This window comes from Erinaceus europaeus, chromosome 2, assembly GCF_950295315.1.
Source record: "Erinaceus europaeus chromosome 2, mEriEur2.1, whole genome shotgun sequence".
In the NCBI taxonomy this organism is placed as follows: domain Eukaryota; kingdom Metazoa; phylum Chordata; class Mammalia; order Eulipotyphla; family Erinaceidae; genus Erinaceus; species Erinaceus europaeus.
In genome coordinates this window covers 6751299-6771068 of record NC_080163.1, presented here as the reverse complement: position 1 = coordinate 6771068, position 19770 = coordinate 6751299, and the positions used below count along the sequence as shown (strand labels likewise).

Here is a 19770-nt window from a genome sequence, read left to right as displayed (position 1 = left end):
CCTGGGGCCCAGCACCCCACTCCTTGGGGCACCCAGGGGAGACGCAGACACTCACCCAAAGGGGCCCTGGGGGGTTGGGTGGGCGGAGGACTCGTGGCCACAGCTGACACCCAGCGCACAGCCACAGTTGCAGAACATAATCACACACAGACCAACAGGGCGGCACGGCACACGTGGTTAAGCACACAGGTGACCTAGTGCAAGGATGTGGGTTTGAGCCGGGGAGTCGCTTCACAGGCAGTGAAGCAGGTCTGCAGGTGTCTGTCTTTCTCTCCCCCCTCTATTTCCTTGTTCTCTCCAATTTCTCTCTGTCCTATCTGGGAGCAGTGGATTCCTAGTGCTGGCATGAAGCCCCAGCAATACCTCTGGCAGGAATAAAAAAAAAATGCTTTTCCAGTGTAAAAGGAAAATGGAGCTTCCTAAAGACACAGGGATAAGAGCCTTCTCCTCTCTGTGGGGGTCTGGCTCCCTCCCCTTCCTCTGGAAGCAGGGGAGGAGAACTCCGCTCAGCTTGCCTGGGCTGATGCTGACCTGCCCTCTGGTTCCCAGGCAGGTTCCAGGAGGTGGAAGGGTTGGAAGACAGCTACCGAATGACTCCTTGCTATGAGGCCCTGCAATACCAAAAGCATACACCTAAGTGTCTAAAAGTTTCTGGTCTTTAAAAAAACATGCAGTAGGCCAGGAGGTGATACAGTGGATAAAACCCTGAAATCAAAAGCGTGAGGTCCCGAGGTCATGCCCTGCGTCTCCTGTGCTAGAGTGATGCTCTGGCTAGTGTGAGGTCCTGAGTTCGACCCCTGGCACCACCATCACCCCCCCCCCCCCGTGAGCTCCAGTGGTGCTGTCGTCTCTTGCTTATAATACATAAATAAGTAAATGCATCTGGAATAGACACAGACAAGTGAATATATATATATATATATATATATATATATATATATATATATATATATTGAATGCAGACCCCAGGGGGCCGGTGGTGGCACACACATTACAATGTGCAATGACCTGGGTTCGAGCCACAGTCTCCACCTGCAGGAGGAAAGCTTCACAAGTGGTGAAGGAGGGCTGCAGGTGTCTCTCTTTCTCTCCCCCTTCCCTCTTGATTTCTGGCTGTCTAGCCAATAAATAAATAAAGATAATAAAATTTAAAAAATGCAGACGGGGGCCAGGCAGTAGCACAGTGGGTTAAGTGTACATGGTGTGAAATGCAAGGACTGGAGTAAGGATCCTGGTTCAAGCCCCCAGATCCCCTCCTGCAGGGGGGTTGCTTCACAAGCAGTGAAGCAGTTCTGCAGGTGTCTATTTCTCTCCCTCTCTGTCTTCTCCTCCCCTCTCGATTTCTCTCTGTCCTATCCAACAGCAATAATAACAATAAGAACAAGAACAAGGGCAGCGAAATTGGGGAAAATAGCCTCCAGGAGCAGTGGACTCACCGAGCCCCAGAGATAACCCTGGAGGAAAAAGAGAAAAAAAAAGCAGACCCCAGGGCCAGTGTGTAGACACAGCGGTCAGACACGGGATTTGTACCCAGGGCCAGTGTGTAGACACAGCGGTCAGACACGGGATTTGTACCCAGGGCCAGTGTGTAGACACAGCGGTCAGACACGGGATTTGTACCCAGGGCCAGTGTGCAGACACAGCGGTCAGACACGGGATTTGTACCCAGGGCCAGTGTGCAGACACAGCGGTCAGACACGGGATTTGTACCCAGGGCCAGTGTGTAGACACAGCGGTCAGACACGGGATTTGTACCCAGGGCCAGTGTGTAGACACAGCGGTCAGACACGGGATTCGTACCCAGGGCCAGTGCATAGACACAGGCTGTGTGAGCTCCTCCACCTGGGGGTCTCGGTGTGGACACGTGTGCGTGTGCGTCTGTGTGTCTGTGTGTGTGTGTTCGGGATATGGCAGGCCGATGCCTTGGCTCCCGCGCTCCCTCTGCTAGGAGCGAGTACCCGCGTGCCCCTGCCTGCCTGTCTTCAAACCCTGACCAGCCATGAGCTTCTGCAAATGTGCTTCCTGCCTCTGAGCACCCAAGGCCTCTGCAGCCACCGCCCTGGGTTCACTGGGGCTGGGGCTCAGCTGTCCCTGGGAGGGTCCAGGGTCACAGCCAGCAGTGGGTGGGGGCTGGCCCTCCTCCCTGGCCTAGGTCCCGGGGCCAGATGTTCAGGCTTAGCCGCCAGGCCAAGCAGGTATAGAGTGACCGGGGATTAAGCGCCCGCTTCTTCAGGGCTAGTGGGAGGTGGCGGAGGTGGCACCTCGACTCGACCCTGCCTCGCAGGGAGGGCCTGAACGCGGTAGGCCCCAGCTCCGTCCTCTGAGGTGAGCGGAGCCTGGGTTCGCCTGCTCCTCCTTTCACATCCCACTTGCTTTCACGTTGGGGTGCGGAGCCCCAAGCCCCAGCAGGAATGGGTGGCCTCCCCGGGCTGCAGTCAGCGGCTATTTAAGTCTCGGGCTCAGTGAGACTTGGAAACAGAATTCCAGAGCACTGGGGGCCCGCTGGCGAGCGCACAGTCCACCCATCTGGACCCCCGGGCATCCCCCCCCAGAGAGTAACTGGACCCTGCTGGCCTCCGCCACCTTCTGTGACCTCTGAGCCGGCTGCAGCTTGGCTGGGAGGTGACAACAGCTCCCTGCTGAGTCTGCAGCAACTAGAAAGGAAGGCACAAGTCCACAAGCTGAGACCAGGGCTGTCCGGGCGTCCTTCCTGGGTCCCGTCCTCTGGTCAGAGCAGGCACTCGGCCTCCTGGGCTTGGGTCCTGGCTCTGCTCTGGGCGAGAGCTGCCCTCTCTGAAGGGGGAGCCTCCTGAGAGTCCGCAGGGGCTTGGGGCTGAGTGCTGGGCAGGGCATCTCCCAACATCTCCCAAACTTCTCTCTTTTTTTTGCCTCCAGGGTCATTGCTGGGGCTCGGGTGCCTGCACCATGAATCCACTGCTCCTGCAGGCCATTTTTTCCCTTTTGTTACCCTGGTTGTTTTCATGATTGTTGTGGTTATTATTATCATTGCTATTGATGTCGTTGTTGGATAGGACAGAGAGAAATGGAGAGAGGAGGGGAAGACAGAGAGGGAGGAAAGAAAGACAGACACCTGCAGACCTGCTTCACCACCTGTGAAGCGACTCCCCTGCTGGTGGGGAGCCAGGGGGCTTGAACCGGGATCCTTACATTGGTCCTTGTGCTTTGCGCCACGTGCGCTTAACCCGCTGCGCTACCGCCCGACCTCCAGTCCCAAACTTCTAAGCCCCCTGACAAGTAAAATCTTTTTTTTTCCATTGATGTAATTTACCCCATTCTGGGAGATGGACAGACCCCTAAACATATAGACACTTAGACAGACACCAGCTTCGTCTGGTGCCATGACTCTCCCTTACAGAACTGGGCCCCAGGCATGGTGAGCGCTCGCACTCTCTCTCTCTCTCTCTCTCTCTCTCTCCATCACCGTCACCAGCCTCCTCACCAGGACCAATCCCACCACCTCTGTCTTCATCACCACCGTGCTCATATCCCCCTGGAGTGAACTCATTCCCCTCCATCGCCCCTCACCTGCTCGACCGCCGGGCACATCAGTCTCATGACTGCGCGCACGCAGGGTCCCTCCACCCCTGGAGCGTTACTCCCAGCTTGCTAGTTTTAAAAGCTGACTCATTTATTCACGAGGGATCCGCCGGGGATTGAACTCAGGGCCTCACGCTGGTCAAGCCCTGCCCTTTACTCCCGAGCGGCCGCCCCAGCATCCTGCTCGTAGATACTCTGGTTACCGGCTGGGGTTGCGGTCACGCAGGAGATCTCTGTCTCACACGTCTCCCCGCAAAGGCCTGTCTTCCTCCTCCGGGGCGGCGGTGGTGGGCGCAGGCGTGCTGGGGGGCCGGGCCGCCTCTGCCAGTCTCCTCACCGCCTCACCCAGCTGCCCCAGACCCTGCGCGGCCTCCGCCAGCTGGCTCAGCCCCAGTCTCAGCGCTCGGCGCTCCTGCTGCTCCCTCTCCAGCGCCTGCGTCAGCCTGTGCAGCTGGGCGCCCACGTCCCTCACGGCGGCCACCAGCTCCACCAGGGCGGGGGGCTCGCAGGCCATGACCCTGGCGTGTGGCGGCGGCGGGGCCACACACGGACCCGGGGCGCCTGTGTTCCCACCCGGGGTCGGCTCTTCTGAGGGGTGGGCCGGGGGAGAGTGGTGGGGGTCAGAGGTCTCGGTGGGGTCGGAGGCTGAGCTTGGGGTCTGGGTGGGTGGAGGGCTTAGCCTGGGGCTCTGGCGGCCAGGGGGCCTGACGTCCTCAGCGGACAGTGGGTCTGTTCTTGGGGCTGGAGAGGGCTCCAGGCTGGACACCTGGGACGCGGAGGGCTGGGGGGCGCTCCTGGAGGTCGGCCGGGGCTTCAGGCTGCGTCCGGCTGTCGGTGCTGGAGAGGGGAGCTCTGGCTCCAGGGGAGCCAGACGGGCCGTGGTCCCGGGCCCAGGAGTGGAGGTGTCATTGGGACTCGGGGCAGGGTGAGTCTCAGCCATGGTGGTGGGCCGGGGGGCTGTGACAGGGTGAGGGGTCACTGTGGGCCGGGGGGCTGTGACAGGGTGAGGGGTCACTGTGGGCTCGGGGGTTGTGACTGGGTCAGGGGTCACTGTGAGCTGGGGGGCTGGGACTGGGTCAGGGGTCACTGTGGGCTGAGGGGCTGGGACTGGGTCAGGAGTCACTGTGGGCTGGGGGGCTGGGACTGGGTCAGGGGTCACTGTGGGCTGGGGGGCTGGGACTGGGTCAGGGGTCACTGTGGGCTGGGGGGTTGTGACAGGGTCAGGGGTCCCTGTGGGCTGGGGGGCTGTGACAGGGTCAGGGGTCCCTGTGGGCTGGGGGGCTGTGACAGGGTCAGGGGTCCCTGTGGGCTGGGGGGCTGGGACTGGGTCAGGGGTCCCTGTGGGCTGGGGGGCTGGGACTGGGTCAGGGGTCACTGTGGGCTGGTGGGCTGTGACAGGGTCAGGGGTCACTGTGGGCTGGGGGGCTGTGACAGGGCCAGGGGTCACTGTGGACCGGGTGGCTGTGACTGTAGGTTGAGAGGTCACTGTAGGGTAAAAGGTCACTGTGGGGTGAAGGGTCACTGTAGTGTGAAGGCTAGTGGTCGGATCTGGGGATCCAGCAGCCACTGAGGCTGTATCATAGTATGGAGTTGTTCCGGACTCTGGGGTCATCTCTGAGGTGGGGGTCATTGCCTTAGGTTGAGAGAGGTCAGAGGTCAGAGGTCCTTCGGTCCTGGCGGGGGGCGGCGAGGTGGCGGCGAGCTCAGCGCTCATCTCTGGAAGCGCAGTGGAGCCGGGGGCGGCCCTGGCCAGGTCTGAGTCCACGCCCGAGGCCGGGTCCGGGCTGGACGGGCGCCCGTCGGGGGGGTCAGAGGTCACCGTGCCGGTGGAAGCTGTGTCCTCGGGGACGTGCTCCGGCTCTGAGTCAGTGGTGGTCAGAGGCCTGGGAGGCCCCGGCGAGGTGGAGGAGGCCGGGGGCGGGCTGCGGGGGGCGGTCTTGGCCGCCCCGGGCCTCGGGGCGGAATCTGCGGCGAGAGACAGTGTGGTCAGTGGGCCCTGCCCTCCGAGAGGGAACAGCCAATGAGAAGCCGCGGTGTCCCGTGACGTCACTCGTCGCTAGCTAGAGGGCCTCGGCCCGCCTAGTGTCCCGCCTCCCCGCCTCCGGTGTCTCCGGGCGCCACCTGGCGGATGTTGGCGGTTAGGGGCGCGGGGCGGACGAGCTTGCGGGTTTAAAGCGCGTGCGGACGCCGACACCGAGCCAGGAGCCCAGCCCGGAGCCTCTGCGGCGCTGCCAGCCCGGTCCGCCTCCGCCTGTCATTCCACCCACTTACTCTGCGGCCAGGGGCCAGCACTGGGAACCCGCTGCTCCTGCAGGCGACTTTTTTCTTTTCTTTTCCCTCGTTTTATTGGATAGGACAGAGAGAGATTGAGAGGGAAGGGGAGGGGGCCGCCGGACGGTGGTGCGCCTGGGTTCGAGCCCCCGTCCCCACCTGCGGGGCGGGGGGGGGGGGGGGAGGGGAAGCTTCACAAGTGGTGAAGCAGGGCAGCGGGTGCCTCTCTGTCGCTCTCCCTGTTTGCCCCTCCCTTCTCGATTTCTGGCTGTCTCTAGCAAATAAATATTTAATAAATAAAAGAGAGGGAGAGAGAAAGATACACGTGCAGACCTGCTTCACCGTTTGTGAAGCGTCTCCACGCAGGTGGGGAGCCAGAGGCTGGAGCCCAGGCCCTTGCAGCTGTGTGCCACCACCCAGCCCCTAGTCACTATTATTATTTTTTTAACGGTGGCACTGAGATATCGATTGTCTTGATCACATCACGGCTGGACACTCCTGAGACCTGGGGCCCGAGGGGTCAGTAGCCTCAGCCAGGCCCAGCTCCGGCCTGACGCTGCCTGGCCGACCCCACCTCAGCCTTTCTGGTCCACCTCCAGACAGGCTGTGCCTGCAGCCGGCACAGGCCCGCCACCCTGAGCCGCGCCTTCATTCAGGCACACAGACAGGGAGGTCACAGCAGGCCCACAGCTCCTCCCACGTGGTGCTGGGGTGGAAACATGGGCTGCACCATGGCAAGGCATGCACCCTACCCGCTGAACTCCCTCTCCAGCCATTCTGGGGACTCCCATCCCACACCCTGGCCCCTGTATGCCCTGCCTCACCTATGTGTCCACGGGCCCTCGGAGCTGGGGGAGGCTGGCCCGGGCTCCCGGTGGTGCCAGTGGTGGGAGCGGGTCCTGCTCTGCCTGCCACGGTGGGCCCCTTGGTGACGGCCCCTTTTAGAAGCCTGTCCCATGTCCAGGAGGACTTGTCCCTATCATCACCTGCAGAGATGCAGAGAACCGACTCTCACAGCCACGTTGGGACTGTTCAGCCTCAGCCAAGGCAATGAGTCGGGGCAGGCTGGAACTTCTGAGTCAGAGAGACTGGTCCAGGCTCGAGCCCCAAAGCCACATAGGAGACGCTCTGCACCAGGGGAAATCCTGGTGCTGTCCTCTCTCTCTCTCTCTCTCTTTTCTTTTTCTTTTTCCTTTTGCCTCCAGGGTTATCACTGGGGCTTGATGCCTGCACTACGAATCCACTGCTCCTGGAGGCTTCCCCCCCCTTTTGTTGTTTATTGTTATTATTTCCATTGATGTTGTTGAATAGGACAGAGAGAAGTCGAGAGAGGAGAGAAAAAGAGAGAGGGGGAAAGACAGACACCTGCAGACCTGCTTCACCGCCTGTGAAGCAACTCCCCTGCAGGTGGGGAGTGGGGGGCTCGCCCCTGCAGGTGGGGAGCGGGGTGCTTGAACTGGGATCCTTATGCTGTCCTTGCTCTTTGTGCCACGTGCGTTTATCCTGCTGCGCTACTGCCCGACCCCCTCTTTCATATTTCTTTAAAGTTTTTATGTATTTACTCATGAGAAAGATAGGAGAGAGAAAGAACCAGACATCACTCTGGTACATGTCCTGCCGGGGACTGAACTCGGGACCTCATGCTTGAGAGTCCAGTGCTTTATCCACTGCGCCACCTCCTGGACCACACTCCCCGTCTCTTTCTTGGATGAAATCACAGCCCACCCAGAGCAGTGGAACAGAGCGTGTGTGATGGCCAGGCTGAGAGCGGTTCCCCGACGTGACCTGGACTTCCCACCAGGGCCCAGGCCTGCTAGCTGCAAGCTCCCCTTGGTCTTGCTAGGCGCCCTGGAGCTTCAGAAGGGGACACTGCGGCGCAAAGAGGGGGTGCCTGCTTTTCAGGGTCACCTCGCCGGGCGAGTGGGAAGTGTTGGCTGTCGCATCCCACTGCCCTGTCCCACTTGCTCCCAGGCCAGCCAGCACCCCCCACCCCTGCGTCCGCCACCAGTGGGCGCCCCAGAACCGAAAATCTAGTCTCCTCAATGAGAACAGGGCAGCCTGCCGGGCGGGGTCCAGTCGCCAATCAGGAGACAAGCTGCAGATGACGTCATCAGGAGACAAGTCACCTCGGACTCTGACGCGGGTGCACCTCACACTTCAGACCTACACGTGTACACGCAGGACTGCCGACATGCAGGGCACACGACACCAAAATGCAATGCACGCGCGTACACGCGACGCTCACGCATGTGGATACGTGTATGTGTGTTCACGCACGGGTGAGCACATTACACCAATACACGCGTGCGTGCACTGTGCATGTGACTACAAGCAGACACATGCGTGCCCACACCTGTGAGCACACATACACGTGTCCACACACGTGAGTGTAAGACCCTGAGGGCAGGGCAGGGCTGGGTGGAGAACACTGGTAGCTGGTGGGGGGAAGGCGGGAGGCAGGAGGCCAGAGGCTGCCCCTCACCCGGGGGACGAGCGGCCAGGCAGGAGACCGCCCAGAGGAGCGGACAGGCAGGCCCTGGCCGAGGGGCCGTAGTTTGCAGAGCTGGACCCGCCCAGGCAGGGAGGGCTGCGGGCTGGCGCTCAGGATCCAGCCGGGCGGTGCTCACCTGCTGGGGAGGAGGCCCCGAGGCTCCCCGTGCTGTCCCGGGAGGGGGCGGGGGTGGACCCCTTGGCCAGGTCCTCCCCGGACGTGGGGTCCCAGGTCCAGGGCGGGTAGTCCTCCGCGTCGCTGTGGCCTAGGAGGAGTGGGGGTCGACTTGCACGCCCGGCTCAGGGGCTGCTCCTGCCCACCCCCGGGGGCCCCCGCGGGTACCGGTGCAGGTGAGGCCCACGTCCTCGTCGTGGTCGCAGTTGTGCTGCCCCCAGGCCCGGGCGGGGCAGAGGCTAAGCGAGGCCTCGGCGCCCTGGCAACCCACGTCGTCCAGCCAGATGGGCCCGGCCCCGGGGCCGTAGTGGGTCTTGCCCACGCGTGGCCGGACGCGCCCGCAGCCCAGCTCCTGGCAGACCACGGTGCTGTCCCGCTGGTCCCAGCCGTCGTCGCATACGGTGCCCCAGCGTCCCGCGTGCCACACCTCCAGGCGGCCAGCGCAGCGGTTGGGCCCGTCGGCCAGCCGGATCCGAAAACCGCCTGGCAGGGAGGCCCAGGGTTTTTATACACACCTGATGGGCCCGCGCGCGCCAATCAGGAGAAAAGGTGCGGCTGACGTCACCTCAGACTCCACCCACTCCTCGCAGGTCGTCTTGCACATGCGCAATGCACAGTGCGCTCATGTGGACACAGACACGCTGCACGTGCATATTACACACAGCACACACGATGCACACACGTACACGCTGTGCAGGACGGGATCTGTAGCGCACACTGTAATGGGCACATAACACCCAGCCTGCACTCATGCGCCTATCACGTGCATGTGTCTCCCACGTGGTGTGCACAATTCACAGATACACACATGTGCACACACTGGACGCGTGTGACCCATTGCACATACTCACCTGGCCCTGCTGCCCCGGCCCACGGCTCCCCGGAGCTCAGAGGGGCTTGCCCAGTGACCCCAGAGACCGGCTCTAGGGGATCCAGAGTGCTCTGTGTGGCCACAGTCTTAGCAGCCGGGGTCTGGCGGGTCCGGTGCGTCCGTGTGGTGGTGGCCGGAGAGGTCAGCCGGTGGGGGGCCCTTGTGAGCAGGGTGGCCGAGGGCCAGGTGCTGGGTTCAGCAGTGTGCTGGGTGATCCGGCCAAGGGTGGGTGTGGTGGTTGGCAGCTGGGGGGTCCGAGTGGTTGGTCTCTTGGTGGTCCTAGCCCCCCACTTCTTGGCATTCTTGGGCGCTTTGCCTGGGGCCTTGGGGGTGCTCCTCTGGGGGGCACTGGGCGTCAGCCTCACAGAGGGCTTGGTGGCCAGTTCCCCAGGGACCCAGGCGTTGGGGTCACTACCCAGGCCAGGGATCCAGCTCCAGCTGAAGGGATCTGCCACGGAATCCAGGCCAGGGGTGCCTGGAGGAGAGTGGAGGGGAGAGGCAGACCCTCAGCCACGGCCACGCCGCTGTCCTCATTGTACCTGCAGGCCCCTCTCCTTTTTTTTTTTTTTTTTAACATTTACTTATTCCCTTTTTGTTGCCCTTTATTGTCGTAATTATTATTGCTGTTGTATAGAACAGAGAGAAATGGAGAGAGGAGGGGAAGACAGAGGGGGATAGAAAGATAGACACCTGCAGACCTGCTTCACCGCCTGGGAAGCGACTCCCCTGCAGGTGGGGAGCTGGGGGCTCGAACCAGGATCCTTACGCCGGTCCTTGCGCTTCGCACCAGGTGAGCTTAACCTGCTGCACTACCACCCAACTCCCTTATTTTCTTTTTTAACATTTATTTATTTCCTTTTGTTGTCCTTGTTTTATTGTTGTAGTTATTATTGTTGTTATTGATGTCATTGTTGTTGGACAGGACAGAGAGAAATGGAGAGAGGAGGGGAAGACGGAGAGGGGGAGAGAAAGACAGACACCTGCAGACCTGCTTCACTGCCTGTGAAGCGACTCCCCTGCAGGTGGGGATCCGGGGGCTGGAACCGGGGTCCTTACACCGGTCCTTGCGATTTGCACAAATCCTTTTGTTTATTGCCTAGTTAGGTGTTTTCCTTCTGGGACTTCCTGGAACTTCATGGCTCTATGGTTCCACCACTCCCAGTAGAGCCTTTTCCTTTGGTTTTCCCACGAGGATTATTACCCTGTGGCCATTTTCCCCTTTTTCCCCCCTTTTTATTTTTTTAAAATTTTATTATCTTGATTTATTGGACAGTGAGACAGCCAGAAATTGGAAGGGAAAGGGGAGATAGAGAGGGAGAGAGACAGAGATACCTGCAGCCCTGCTTCACCACTCACAAAGCTTTCCCCCCTGCAGGTGGAGTCCAGAGGCTAAACCCCCAGTCTTTGCACATGGTAACATGTGCGCTCAACCACGTGCGCCACCACCTAGCCCCTCTGTCTTCACAGGACAAAGAGAAATTGAGAGGATAGAGGGAGATAGGGAGGGAGAAAGAGAGACACCTGCAGCCCTGCTTCACCACTTGTGAAGCATCCTCCCTGCAGGTGGGGAGCAGGGGCTTGAACCAGGTACTTGTGCATGTACACTCAGCCAGGTGTACCAATGCCCCCTCACCCCCCACCTACTTAACTTCAGGGCCAGGTGGTGGCTCTCCCCACAGAGCATGGCCGTTGCCACACTCCAAGACCAGGGTTCGCACCTGCAGGGCAAAAAACCTCAGGAATAGTAGAGCAGGGGCATGGGGGAGACCGCATCATGGTTCTGCAAGAGACTCTCATGCCTGAGATCCCAAAGTCCCAGGTTCAATCTCCTGCACCACCAGAAACCAGAGCTGAGCAGTGCTCTGGGGAAAAGGATGAAGAAGAATAGTGAGGCAGTGCTTCAGGCTTGCGCTCTCTCTCTCTCTCTCTCTCTCTCTCTCCCACCCTCTGTCAAAACAAACAAACAAACAAACAAATGGAGCAGTGCAGTCATGTGAGCACGGGGAGCAGAAATAAACCTGGTGACAGAAGGAAGGGAGGAAGGGAAAGAGGGAGGGAGGGAGGGAGGGAGGGAGGGAGGGAGGGAGACAGTTCCTCAGGGCCAGGTGGCAATGCACCTGGTTAAGTGCACACATTACAGCGCACAAGGACTTGGGTTCAGGCCCCCGGTCCCCACCTGCAGGGGGAAAGCTTTGTGAGTGGAGTGGTGAAGCAGGGCTGCAGGTGTCTCTCTGTCTCTCTCCCTCTCTATCTCCCTCTCCCCTCTCAATTTCTCTCTGGCTCTATCCAATAATAAATAAAACCGATTTAAAAAAAAAAAAAGGAAGAAAGAAAAAGTTCCTCAAGCTCCCTGTGCCCTGGCCTCATCATCAGCATAAAGGGCAGGGCATCCCTCCTGCCACCTCCCTGGGACACCAGGGCAGAGTGACAGCACGAGGAGATGGACACTCAGCAGAGGCTGTGCCTCCTCTCACCCTACCCTGTTCTCTCCTCCAGGAAGTCCTCCAGGAGCAGGCAGCCCCTTACCTGTGCAGGTGACGCCCACGTCCTCATTGTGAGCACAGTTGTGCTTCCCCCAGGGGGCAGCGGCACAGTCGGAGAGCGAGGCCTCGGTCCCCACACACCCCATGTCGTCCAGCCAGATGGGGCCGGCGCCCCAGCCGAAGCGGCCAGCGGTGGGGTCGGGCGGCCGAGGGGGTCCGCAGCCCAGCTCCCGGCAGACCACAGCCGAGTCCCGCAGGTCCCAGGCGTCATCACACACCGTCCCCCAGCGCCCCAAGTGCCACACCTCCAGCCGGCCCGAGCACCTGCTGGGCCCTGCCACCAGGCGCAGCTGGGGGGACCCTGGGGTGGGGCAAAGACCAAGCCGGGAGTCGGGGTGCGTCTCTCTGCTCCTCGCCACCTCCTCCCCGCCTTCCTGAGCCCCGTCTGCCTGACAGTGGGTAGGTTACAACACATCCAGCAAATCCACTCACTGGCTAACGCCCCAGATTTTGCTGTGTACCTCTCTCTCTCTCTCTCTGTCTCTGTCTCTCTGTCTCTCTCGCTCTGCCTCCAGGGTTATCCTTGGGGCTCAGTGCCGGCGCTACCAACCCACTGCTCCTGGAGGCCATTTTTTGTTTCCATTTTGTTGATGCTGTTGTTGTTGGATAGGACAGAAAGAAATGGAGAGAGGAGGGGAAGACAGAGAGGGAGAGAGAAAGACAGACACCTGCAGACCTGCTTCACCACCTGGGAAGCGACTCCCCTGCAGGTGGGGAGCCTGGGGCTCGAACCGGGATCCTTGTGCCGGTCCTTGCACTTCACACCATGTGCGCTTAACTGGCTGCACCTACCACCTGCCCCCCTTACTGTGCTATCTCTCCCTCTCCCTGTCTCGCCCTCTCTGGCTTTGCAAAGCCCACTCTCCCTTTCTGGGCTGACTCTGAGAATTCATGGCACCACAGCCCCTGCAGCCTGGGCTCACGGCAAAGTCACAGCAGGCTTGAGCCTCTGGCGAAGCAGGCCCAGTGTCCACGGCTCGCCCTCCTTCATGTCCTGTCTGATGCCCTGGATTCTCAGGACACCTCCCAGAGGGAACAGGACAGTTTGCTGCAGGAGAGAGCCTTGTGCACACCGCCACTGCCCGGCCCCCACCTCCCTCCAGGCCGCACACCGAGCAACTCCACAGCCCTACGCAGGTGGGTGCCACACACAGCCGGGGGAGCTTGTGCCCAAAAACCCAACTGCTGAGGTGCTTCCAGCTGACCTGCCCTGACCTCAATGGACTGATCAATCAAGCTGCCCTGATGCCACCTGCCCTGACACCACCAGCCTTAACCACCAGCCCTAACCACCTGCCCTAACCCCAGCTGCTCTGATGCCACATGCCCTGAACTCACCTGCCCTGATGCCACCAGCCCGAACCACCAGCCCAAACCACCTGCCCTAACCCCACCTGCTCTGATGCCACATGCCCTGAACCACCTGCCCTGACACCACCAGCCCTAACCACCTGCCCTAACCCCACCTGCTCTGATGCCACATGCCCTGAACTCACCTGCCCTGATGCCACCAGCCGAACCACCAGCCCGAACCACCTGCCCTAACCACACCTGCTCTGATGCCACATGCCCTGAACCACCTGCCCTGACACCACCAGCCCTAACCACCTGCCCTAACCCCACCTGCTCTGATGCCACATGCCCTGAACCCACCTGCCCTGACGCCACCAGCCCTAACCACCTGCCTTAACCCCACCTGCTCTGATGCCACATGCCCTGAACCCACCTGCCCTGACGCCACCAGCCCTAACCACCTTCCCTAACCACACCTGCTCTGATGCCACATGCCCTGAACCCACCTGCCCTGATGCCACCAGCCCGAACCACCAGCCCGAACCACCTGCCCTAACCCCACCTGCTCTAGTGCCACATGCCTCAAACCCACCTGCCCTGATGCCACCAGCCCGAACCACCTGTCCTAACCCCACCTGCTCTGATGCCACCTGCCCTGAACCCACCTGCTCTGACACCACCTGCCCTGACACCACCAGCCCTAACCACCTGCCCTAACCCCACCGGCTCTGATGCCACCTGCCCTGATGCCACCAGCCCTAACCACCAGCCCTAACCACCTGCCCTAACCCCACCTGCTCTGATGCCACATGCCCTGAACCCACCTGCCCTGATGCCACCAGCCTTAACCACCTGCCCTAACCCCACCTGCTCTGGTGCCACATGCCCTGAACCCACCTGCCCTGACACCACCAGCCCTGACACCACCAGCCCTAACCACTTGCCCTAACCCCACCTGCTCTGATGCCACATGCCCTGAACCCACCTGCCCTGACGCCACCAGCCCTAACTCACCTACCCTGATCCACCTGCCCCAAGTAACCTGCCCTAGCTCACCTACCCTAACTACCTGAACTCACCTGTCCTAACTCACCTACCCTAACTAACCTGCCCTAACCCACCTGCCCTAACTAACCTACCCTAACTCACCTACCCTAACTCACCTGCCCTAACTCACCTACCCTAACCCACCTGCCTGAATTCACCTGTCCTAACTCACCTACCCTAATCCACTTGCCCTAACTCACCTACCCTAACCCACCTGCCTGAACTCACCTGCCCTAACTCACCTACCCTAATCCACCTACCTTAACTCACCTGCCCTAACTCACCTGCCCCGACCCACCTGCCCTAACTCACCTACCCTAACCCACCTGCCTGAACTCACCTGTCCTAACTCACCTACCCTAATCCACCTACCCTAACTCACCTGCCCCAACCCACCTGCCCTAACTCACCTACCCTAACCCACCTGCCTGAACTCACCTGTCCTAACTCACCTACCCTAATCCACCTGCCCTAACTCACCTACCCTAACCCACCTGCCTGAACTCACCTGCCCTAACTCACCTACCCTAACCCACCTGCCTGAATTCACCTGTCCTAACTCACCTACCCTAATCCACCTGCCCTAACTCACCTACCCTAACCCACCTGCCTGAACTCACCTGTCCTAACTCACCTACCCTAATCCACCTGCCCTAACTCACCTACCCTAACCCACCTGCCTGAACTCACCTGTCCTAACTCACCTACCCTAATCCACCTACCCTAACTCACCTGCCCTAACTCACCTGCCCCGACTCACCTGCCCTAACTCACCTACCCTAACCCACCTGCCTGAACTCACCTGTCCTAACTCACCTACCCTAATCCACCTGCCATAACTAACCTGCCCTAACTCACCTACCCTAACTCACCTGCCCTAACTCACCTGCCCTAACCTACCTGCCCTAACTCACCTACCCTAATCCACCTGCCCTAACTCACCTGCCCTAACCCACCTGCCTCGACCCACCTGCCCTAACTCACCTGCCCTAACCCACCTGCCCTAACCCACCTGCCCTAACCCATCTGCCCCGACCCACCTGCCTTAAGCCTACTCAGCCTGCCTGCCATCTCCCTCCCACAGAAATGGCGCTGAAGACACAGCTGCCCTCCATCCTGCATCCTAACCTCCCCGTTCCCCCGGGTGGACCCCACCCATCGCAGAGAGGGACCTGGGTTTGAGCCCCAGCACCACACGCACCACAGGTGCCGCATCTGTTTCTCCTCTCTCCCGGCCTGTCTCTGTCCTGAGCAGAGTCCTCTGGGAGTGGTGCAATCATTTGGTGACCACCTAACACAAGACCAACACCCCCACAGACACCCACACGGCCTCTTCCAAGCAGGGGGCTCTGCCCCACCCTACGCTCCCGCAGGAGAGGGGCCAGGCCTGGGGAGAAGGCCAGGGATGACAGGACATGGCGGGGGGGGGTGGGGGGGAGTGAGGACTCACCAGCTTCTGGCCCCGGCTCCCATGGGGCAGTGGGAGAGGCGGGAGGGGCGGAGAGGCCGGCCGTCCCTGGAGCCTGGCTCACTGGGGGGGTTGGAGGCCTGTGTGTGGAGGTGTTGCTGCCCACTGAGGGGGCTGTGGGGGGCACATACCCCAGAGGCATACCTGGGAGGACAGGGGGTCACACCAACAGTTCTGTTAGGTGAGGAGGGGGTGGTGTGGACACAGGAGGTCAGGGGTGTGTGGAGGAGGGGGTGTGGAGGAGGGGATGAAGGGGGCTGGTGTGGATGGAGGGGTGAAGAGGGGGTGGTGTGGATACAGGAGGTAGGGGGCTATGGAGGAGGGGGTGTGGAGGAGGGGATGAAGGGGGCTGGTGTGGATGGAGGGGTGAGGAGGGGGTGGTGTGGACACAGGAGGTAGGGGCTATGGAGGAGGGGTGTGGAGGAGGGGATGAAGGGGGCTGGTGTGGACGGAGGGGTGAGGAGGGGGTGGTGTGGATACAGGAGGTAGGGGCTATGGAGGAGGGGGTGTGGAGGAGGGGATGAAGGGGGCTGGTGTGGATGGAGGGGTGAAGAGGGGGTGGTGTGGATACAGGAGGTAGGGGCTATGGAGTAGGGGTGTGGAGGAGGGGATGAAGGGGGCTGGTGTGGATGGAGGGGTGAAGAGGGGGTGGTGTGGATACAGGAGGTAGGGGCTATGGAGTAGGGGGTGTGGAGGAGGGGATGAAGGGGGCTGGTGTGGACGGAGGGGTGAGGTGGGTGTGGTGTGGATACAGGAGGTAGGGGGCTATGGAGGAGGGGGTGTGGAGGAGGGGATGAAGGGGGCTGGTGTGGACGGAGGGGTGAGGTGGGGGTGGTGTGGACACAGGAGGTAGGGGCTATGGAGTAGGGGTGTGGAGGAGATGATGAAGGGGGCTGGTGTGGACGGAGGGGTGAGGTGGGGGTGGCCGGGGGTAGCCTGCTGGGTCTCTGTGGCCCGCCCCCTCCCCTCACCGTCGCACACGGCTCCTGCGTCCTCCCGGTGGTGGCAGTCATGCTGTCCCCAGGGCCTCGAAGGGCACAAGCGAAGGGTCGTCTCATTGCCACGGCAACGAAGGTCGTCCAGGAGGATGGGCCCGGCCCCCTCCCCGAAGAAGGCGCCTCCAGGGGCAGCCAGCGCCCCCCCACAGCCCAGCTCCCGGCAGGCCACGGCCGCGTCACGCAGGTCCCAGGCGTCGTCACACACGGTCCCCCAGCGCCCCGAGTGCCACACCTCCAGCCGGCCCGCGCAGCCGTGGGGGCCGCTGGCCAGACGCAGCCGGGGGGCCGGGCCTGGGGGAGAGAAACGGCTGAGCCACCAGGGGCTCCGAATTCAGCCCAGAGACTCTCTCGCTCATCTCCTCTCTCTCTCTCTCTCTCTCTCTCTCTCTCGGGTCAACGAGTAAATATTAAGAAATAGGACAAAAAAAAATCACACGGGACAGAGAGTGTGGGAGGGCGTGGATTGGAGCTTGCCGGGCTTGGTGCACGCTTCTGCGCTCAAAGACCCCGGGTTCAAGCTTCCCGAGTGGGGTGTCTCTCCCTCTCTGTCTCTTCTCCACACTCTTAGACCCGGGAGCAGAGTGCCCTCCAATGGTAGAATCATACGGGCATACCTGGGAGCCAAAAATAAAAGGCTGTGTGTGGGGGGGGTGGGGGGCACAGAAGGACGGAAGAAGAACAGAGGGATGCAGTGACAGGCGATGGAGGGGTGCAGGGATGGGGGCAGGGCCGCACCCGTGCAGACCAGGCCGGCGTCTTCGCTGTGGTCACAGTTGCTCCGGCCCCAGGGGCTTCGGGCACAGTCTTGAAGGGTTTGTTCTCCGCCTCCACACCCCACATCGTCCATCCACACGGGCCCTGTGCCCGGGCCGAACCGGGCACCCCCGGGGGCGGCCAGCGCCCCCCCGCAGCCCAGCGCCCGGCAGGCCACGGCCGCGTCACGCAGGTCCCAGCCGTCGTCACACACGGTCCCCCAGCGCCCCGAGTGCCACACCTCCAGCCGGCCCGCGCAGCCGTGGGGGCCGCCGGCCAGACGCAGCCGCTCTGGGGGACATGGGGGCGTCGTGTGAGGCGGCAGGACACACAGAGGCCCGTCTGGGGAAACCGAGGCAGGTGGGGAGGGGCTTGGGATCCACCCTCCAGCATGTCCCAGAGTCGGGGGTCTGGGGGCATCTCCTGATTGGACTGAAGGAAAAGTGAGGTGGCCTCGGAATCCTGGGTTGTCTGGTCCAGGCTGGACCCTGAATCTCAACCAGCCCACATCCAGGGACCCTCCTCGCTTACCCTGACGGGGGGCTCCAGCCGTCAGCAGAGGGGCCCGGGTAGACTTGGCCTGCTTGGGCGGCCGGGGATTCTTCTTCCGGGGGCTGTTCTGGGGGGTCCCGGCCAGGCGGGGGGCTGGGACACATGAGAGCAGGGTGAGGTAACAGCTGCTCTCCCTGCACCCCCCCCAGCCAGCTGGGTGCCAGAGTCTGGGGGTGATGTGACCGGGTGGGGGGCAGCCAAGTGGACTCACCCTGGGTGGCAGAGGGGAGCGACCTCTGGGGGGGCTCCTCGGAACCGGGGTTCAGCTCCAGCAGCTCTGGCCAGGGATCCAGGTCCGGCAGGGATCCTTCCCTCGAGCTGGCCATGCGCTGTCCTGTGGATGGCAGAGTCAGAGGTGCTGGGGACCCCCAGCCTGTGGACAGTGAGGGCTCTGTAGGGTCCCAGGGGGTGTCTGGAACAAGGGCCCCCAGGGTCTGGGAGTCTCACCTGCACATACGACAGCAGCATCCTCCTCGTGGGAGCAGATGTGGGCCCTCCAGCCCCGGTGGGGACACAGCCCCAGCTGAGTCTCCCTGCCCCGGCAGGCCAACTCACTCAGCCACACGGGCCCGGCCCCCTCCCCGAAGAAGGCGCCCCCAGGGGCGGCCATCGCCCCTCCACAGCCCAGCTCCCGGCAGGCCACGGCTGCGTCACGCAGGTCCCAGCCGTCGTCACACACGGTCCCCCAGCGTCCCAAGTGCCATACCTCCAGCCGGCCTGCGCAGTCATGGGGGCCGTCAGCCAGACGCAGCCGCTCTGGGGAAACCGAGGCAGGGCTGCCATGGGGGGAGGGGCTGCCCCTGGCCACTGGTGGACCTCCCCAACTCTGGGGGTCTAGAAGACCAGTGGGAGGACCCCCAAGGGACAGGGGTGGGGACAGTTGCCAAGGTCACAGCTGGCTGGGATGGCCGGGTCCCAGCAGGGTTGTGTGGGGGGGCCACTTACCAACAGCCTGGATCCCCATCACAGCTGCAGGAAGGGAGGTGGGAGGGGGCGTGAAGGGCAGGCCCCCTTCTCAAGCACCCCGACACAGACACACCGTCTCCACAGCTCAGACCCTGACACCCACCACTCAGGAAGTTAGTCAGCAAGTTAGTGTCCAGGGCCCAGGCCATGGCCAGTAAGGGCTGTCCCTGAGGGTGGACCAGGCATGCAAGGGGCTGGGTCCCCAGGGTGGGACACCAGATGTCCCTCGTCTCCGGCACCAGTGAGGCACCAGGAAGTGGAGTCCCACAGCACGGGCTTCAAGGGTCAGAGGGTGGGGTCCAGCCCCTGTCCTCAAGAAAAGGTCACTCACCAAGGACGCAGACCAGGACCCTCATGTCTGCAGAGTCCAGGACAGGGGACACGGGACAGGGGATGAGAGGGGCTGGCGGGGGAGAGGGAGCGGGAGGGAGCTTGGGCCAGTGGTGAGGGCCCTGGACAGACAGAGGAGCAGTAGGGCCGGCTGCCTCCGGGAGGAAGAGAAGCAGCCGGCAGGGGACCGGAGGGCGGGCGGGGGCTGGCCGTGGAGCTGGGAGGGGGGTGGCAGCGGGAGGGGTGTCCAACGGCAGACACCCACATGGAGCAGGAACGGGACGGCTTCTGGGAACCAACCGCTCAGGGGGTGGGGGCCGCAGGACTAGCCAGGTGTGGGGGGGCAGGGGGGGGACTGCAGGAGAGGCATGGCCCCAGGGGGCGAGGGGCACAGGGCGGGGCCCCAGGAGTGCGGATGTGTGGACAGACAGCAGGGAGGACTTCCTGGGTGCAGC

At 61.9% G+C, this 19770-nt stretch overlaps 1 protein-coding gene and 1 long non-coding RNA gene across 2 annotated transcripts; one reads left to right on the top strand and one right to left on the bottom strand.

Annotated features, from left to right (window-relative positions):
- Nucleotides 1-3628: 3628 nt before the first annotated feature.
- On the bottom strand, nt 3629-19458 carry SSC5D (scavenger receptor cysteine rich family member with 5 domains). The gene is given in 14 exon segments (XM_060176449.1): nt 3629-5523; nt 6654-6815; nt 8457-8585; nt 8663-9065; nt 9365-9840; nt 11892-12209; nt 15699-15860; nt 16688-17005; nt 17450-17758; nt 17999-18112; nt 18231-18353; nt 18467-18775; nt 18965-18988; nt 19317-19458. Coding segments are annotated over 14 exon segments (4599 nt in total). The 5' UTR covers nt 19342-19458; the 3' UTR covers nt 3629-3796.
- LOC132533855 (uncharacterized) lies at nt 12117-15563 on the top strand. Its single transcript, XR_009545596.1, has 3 exons — nt 12117-12243; nt 12927-13045; nt 15333-15563. It is a non-coding gene; the product is annotated as an uncharacterized LOC132533855 (long non-coding RNA).
- Nucleotides 19459-19770: the final 312 nt, after the last annotated feature.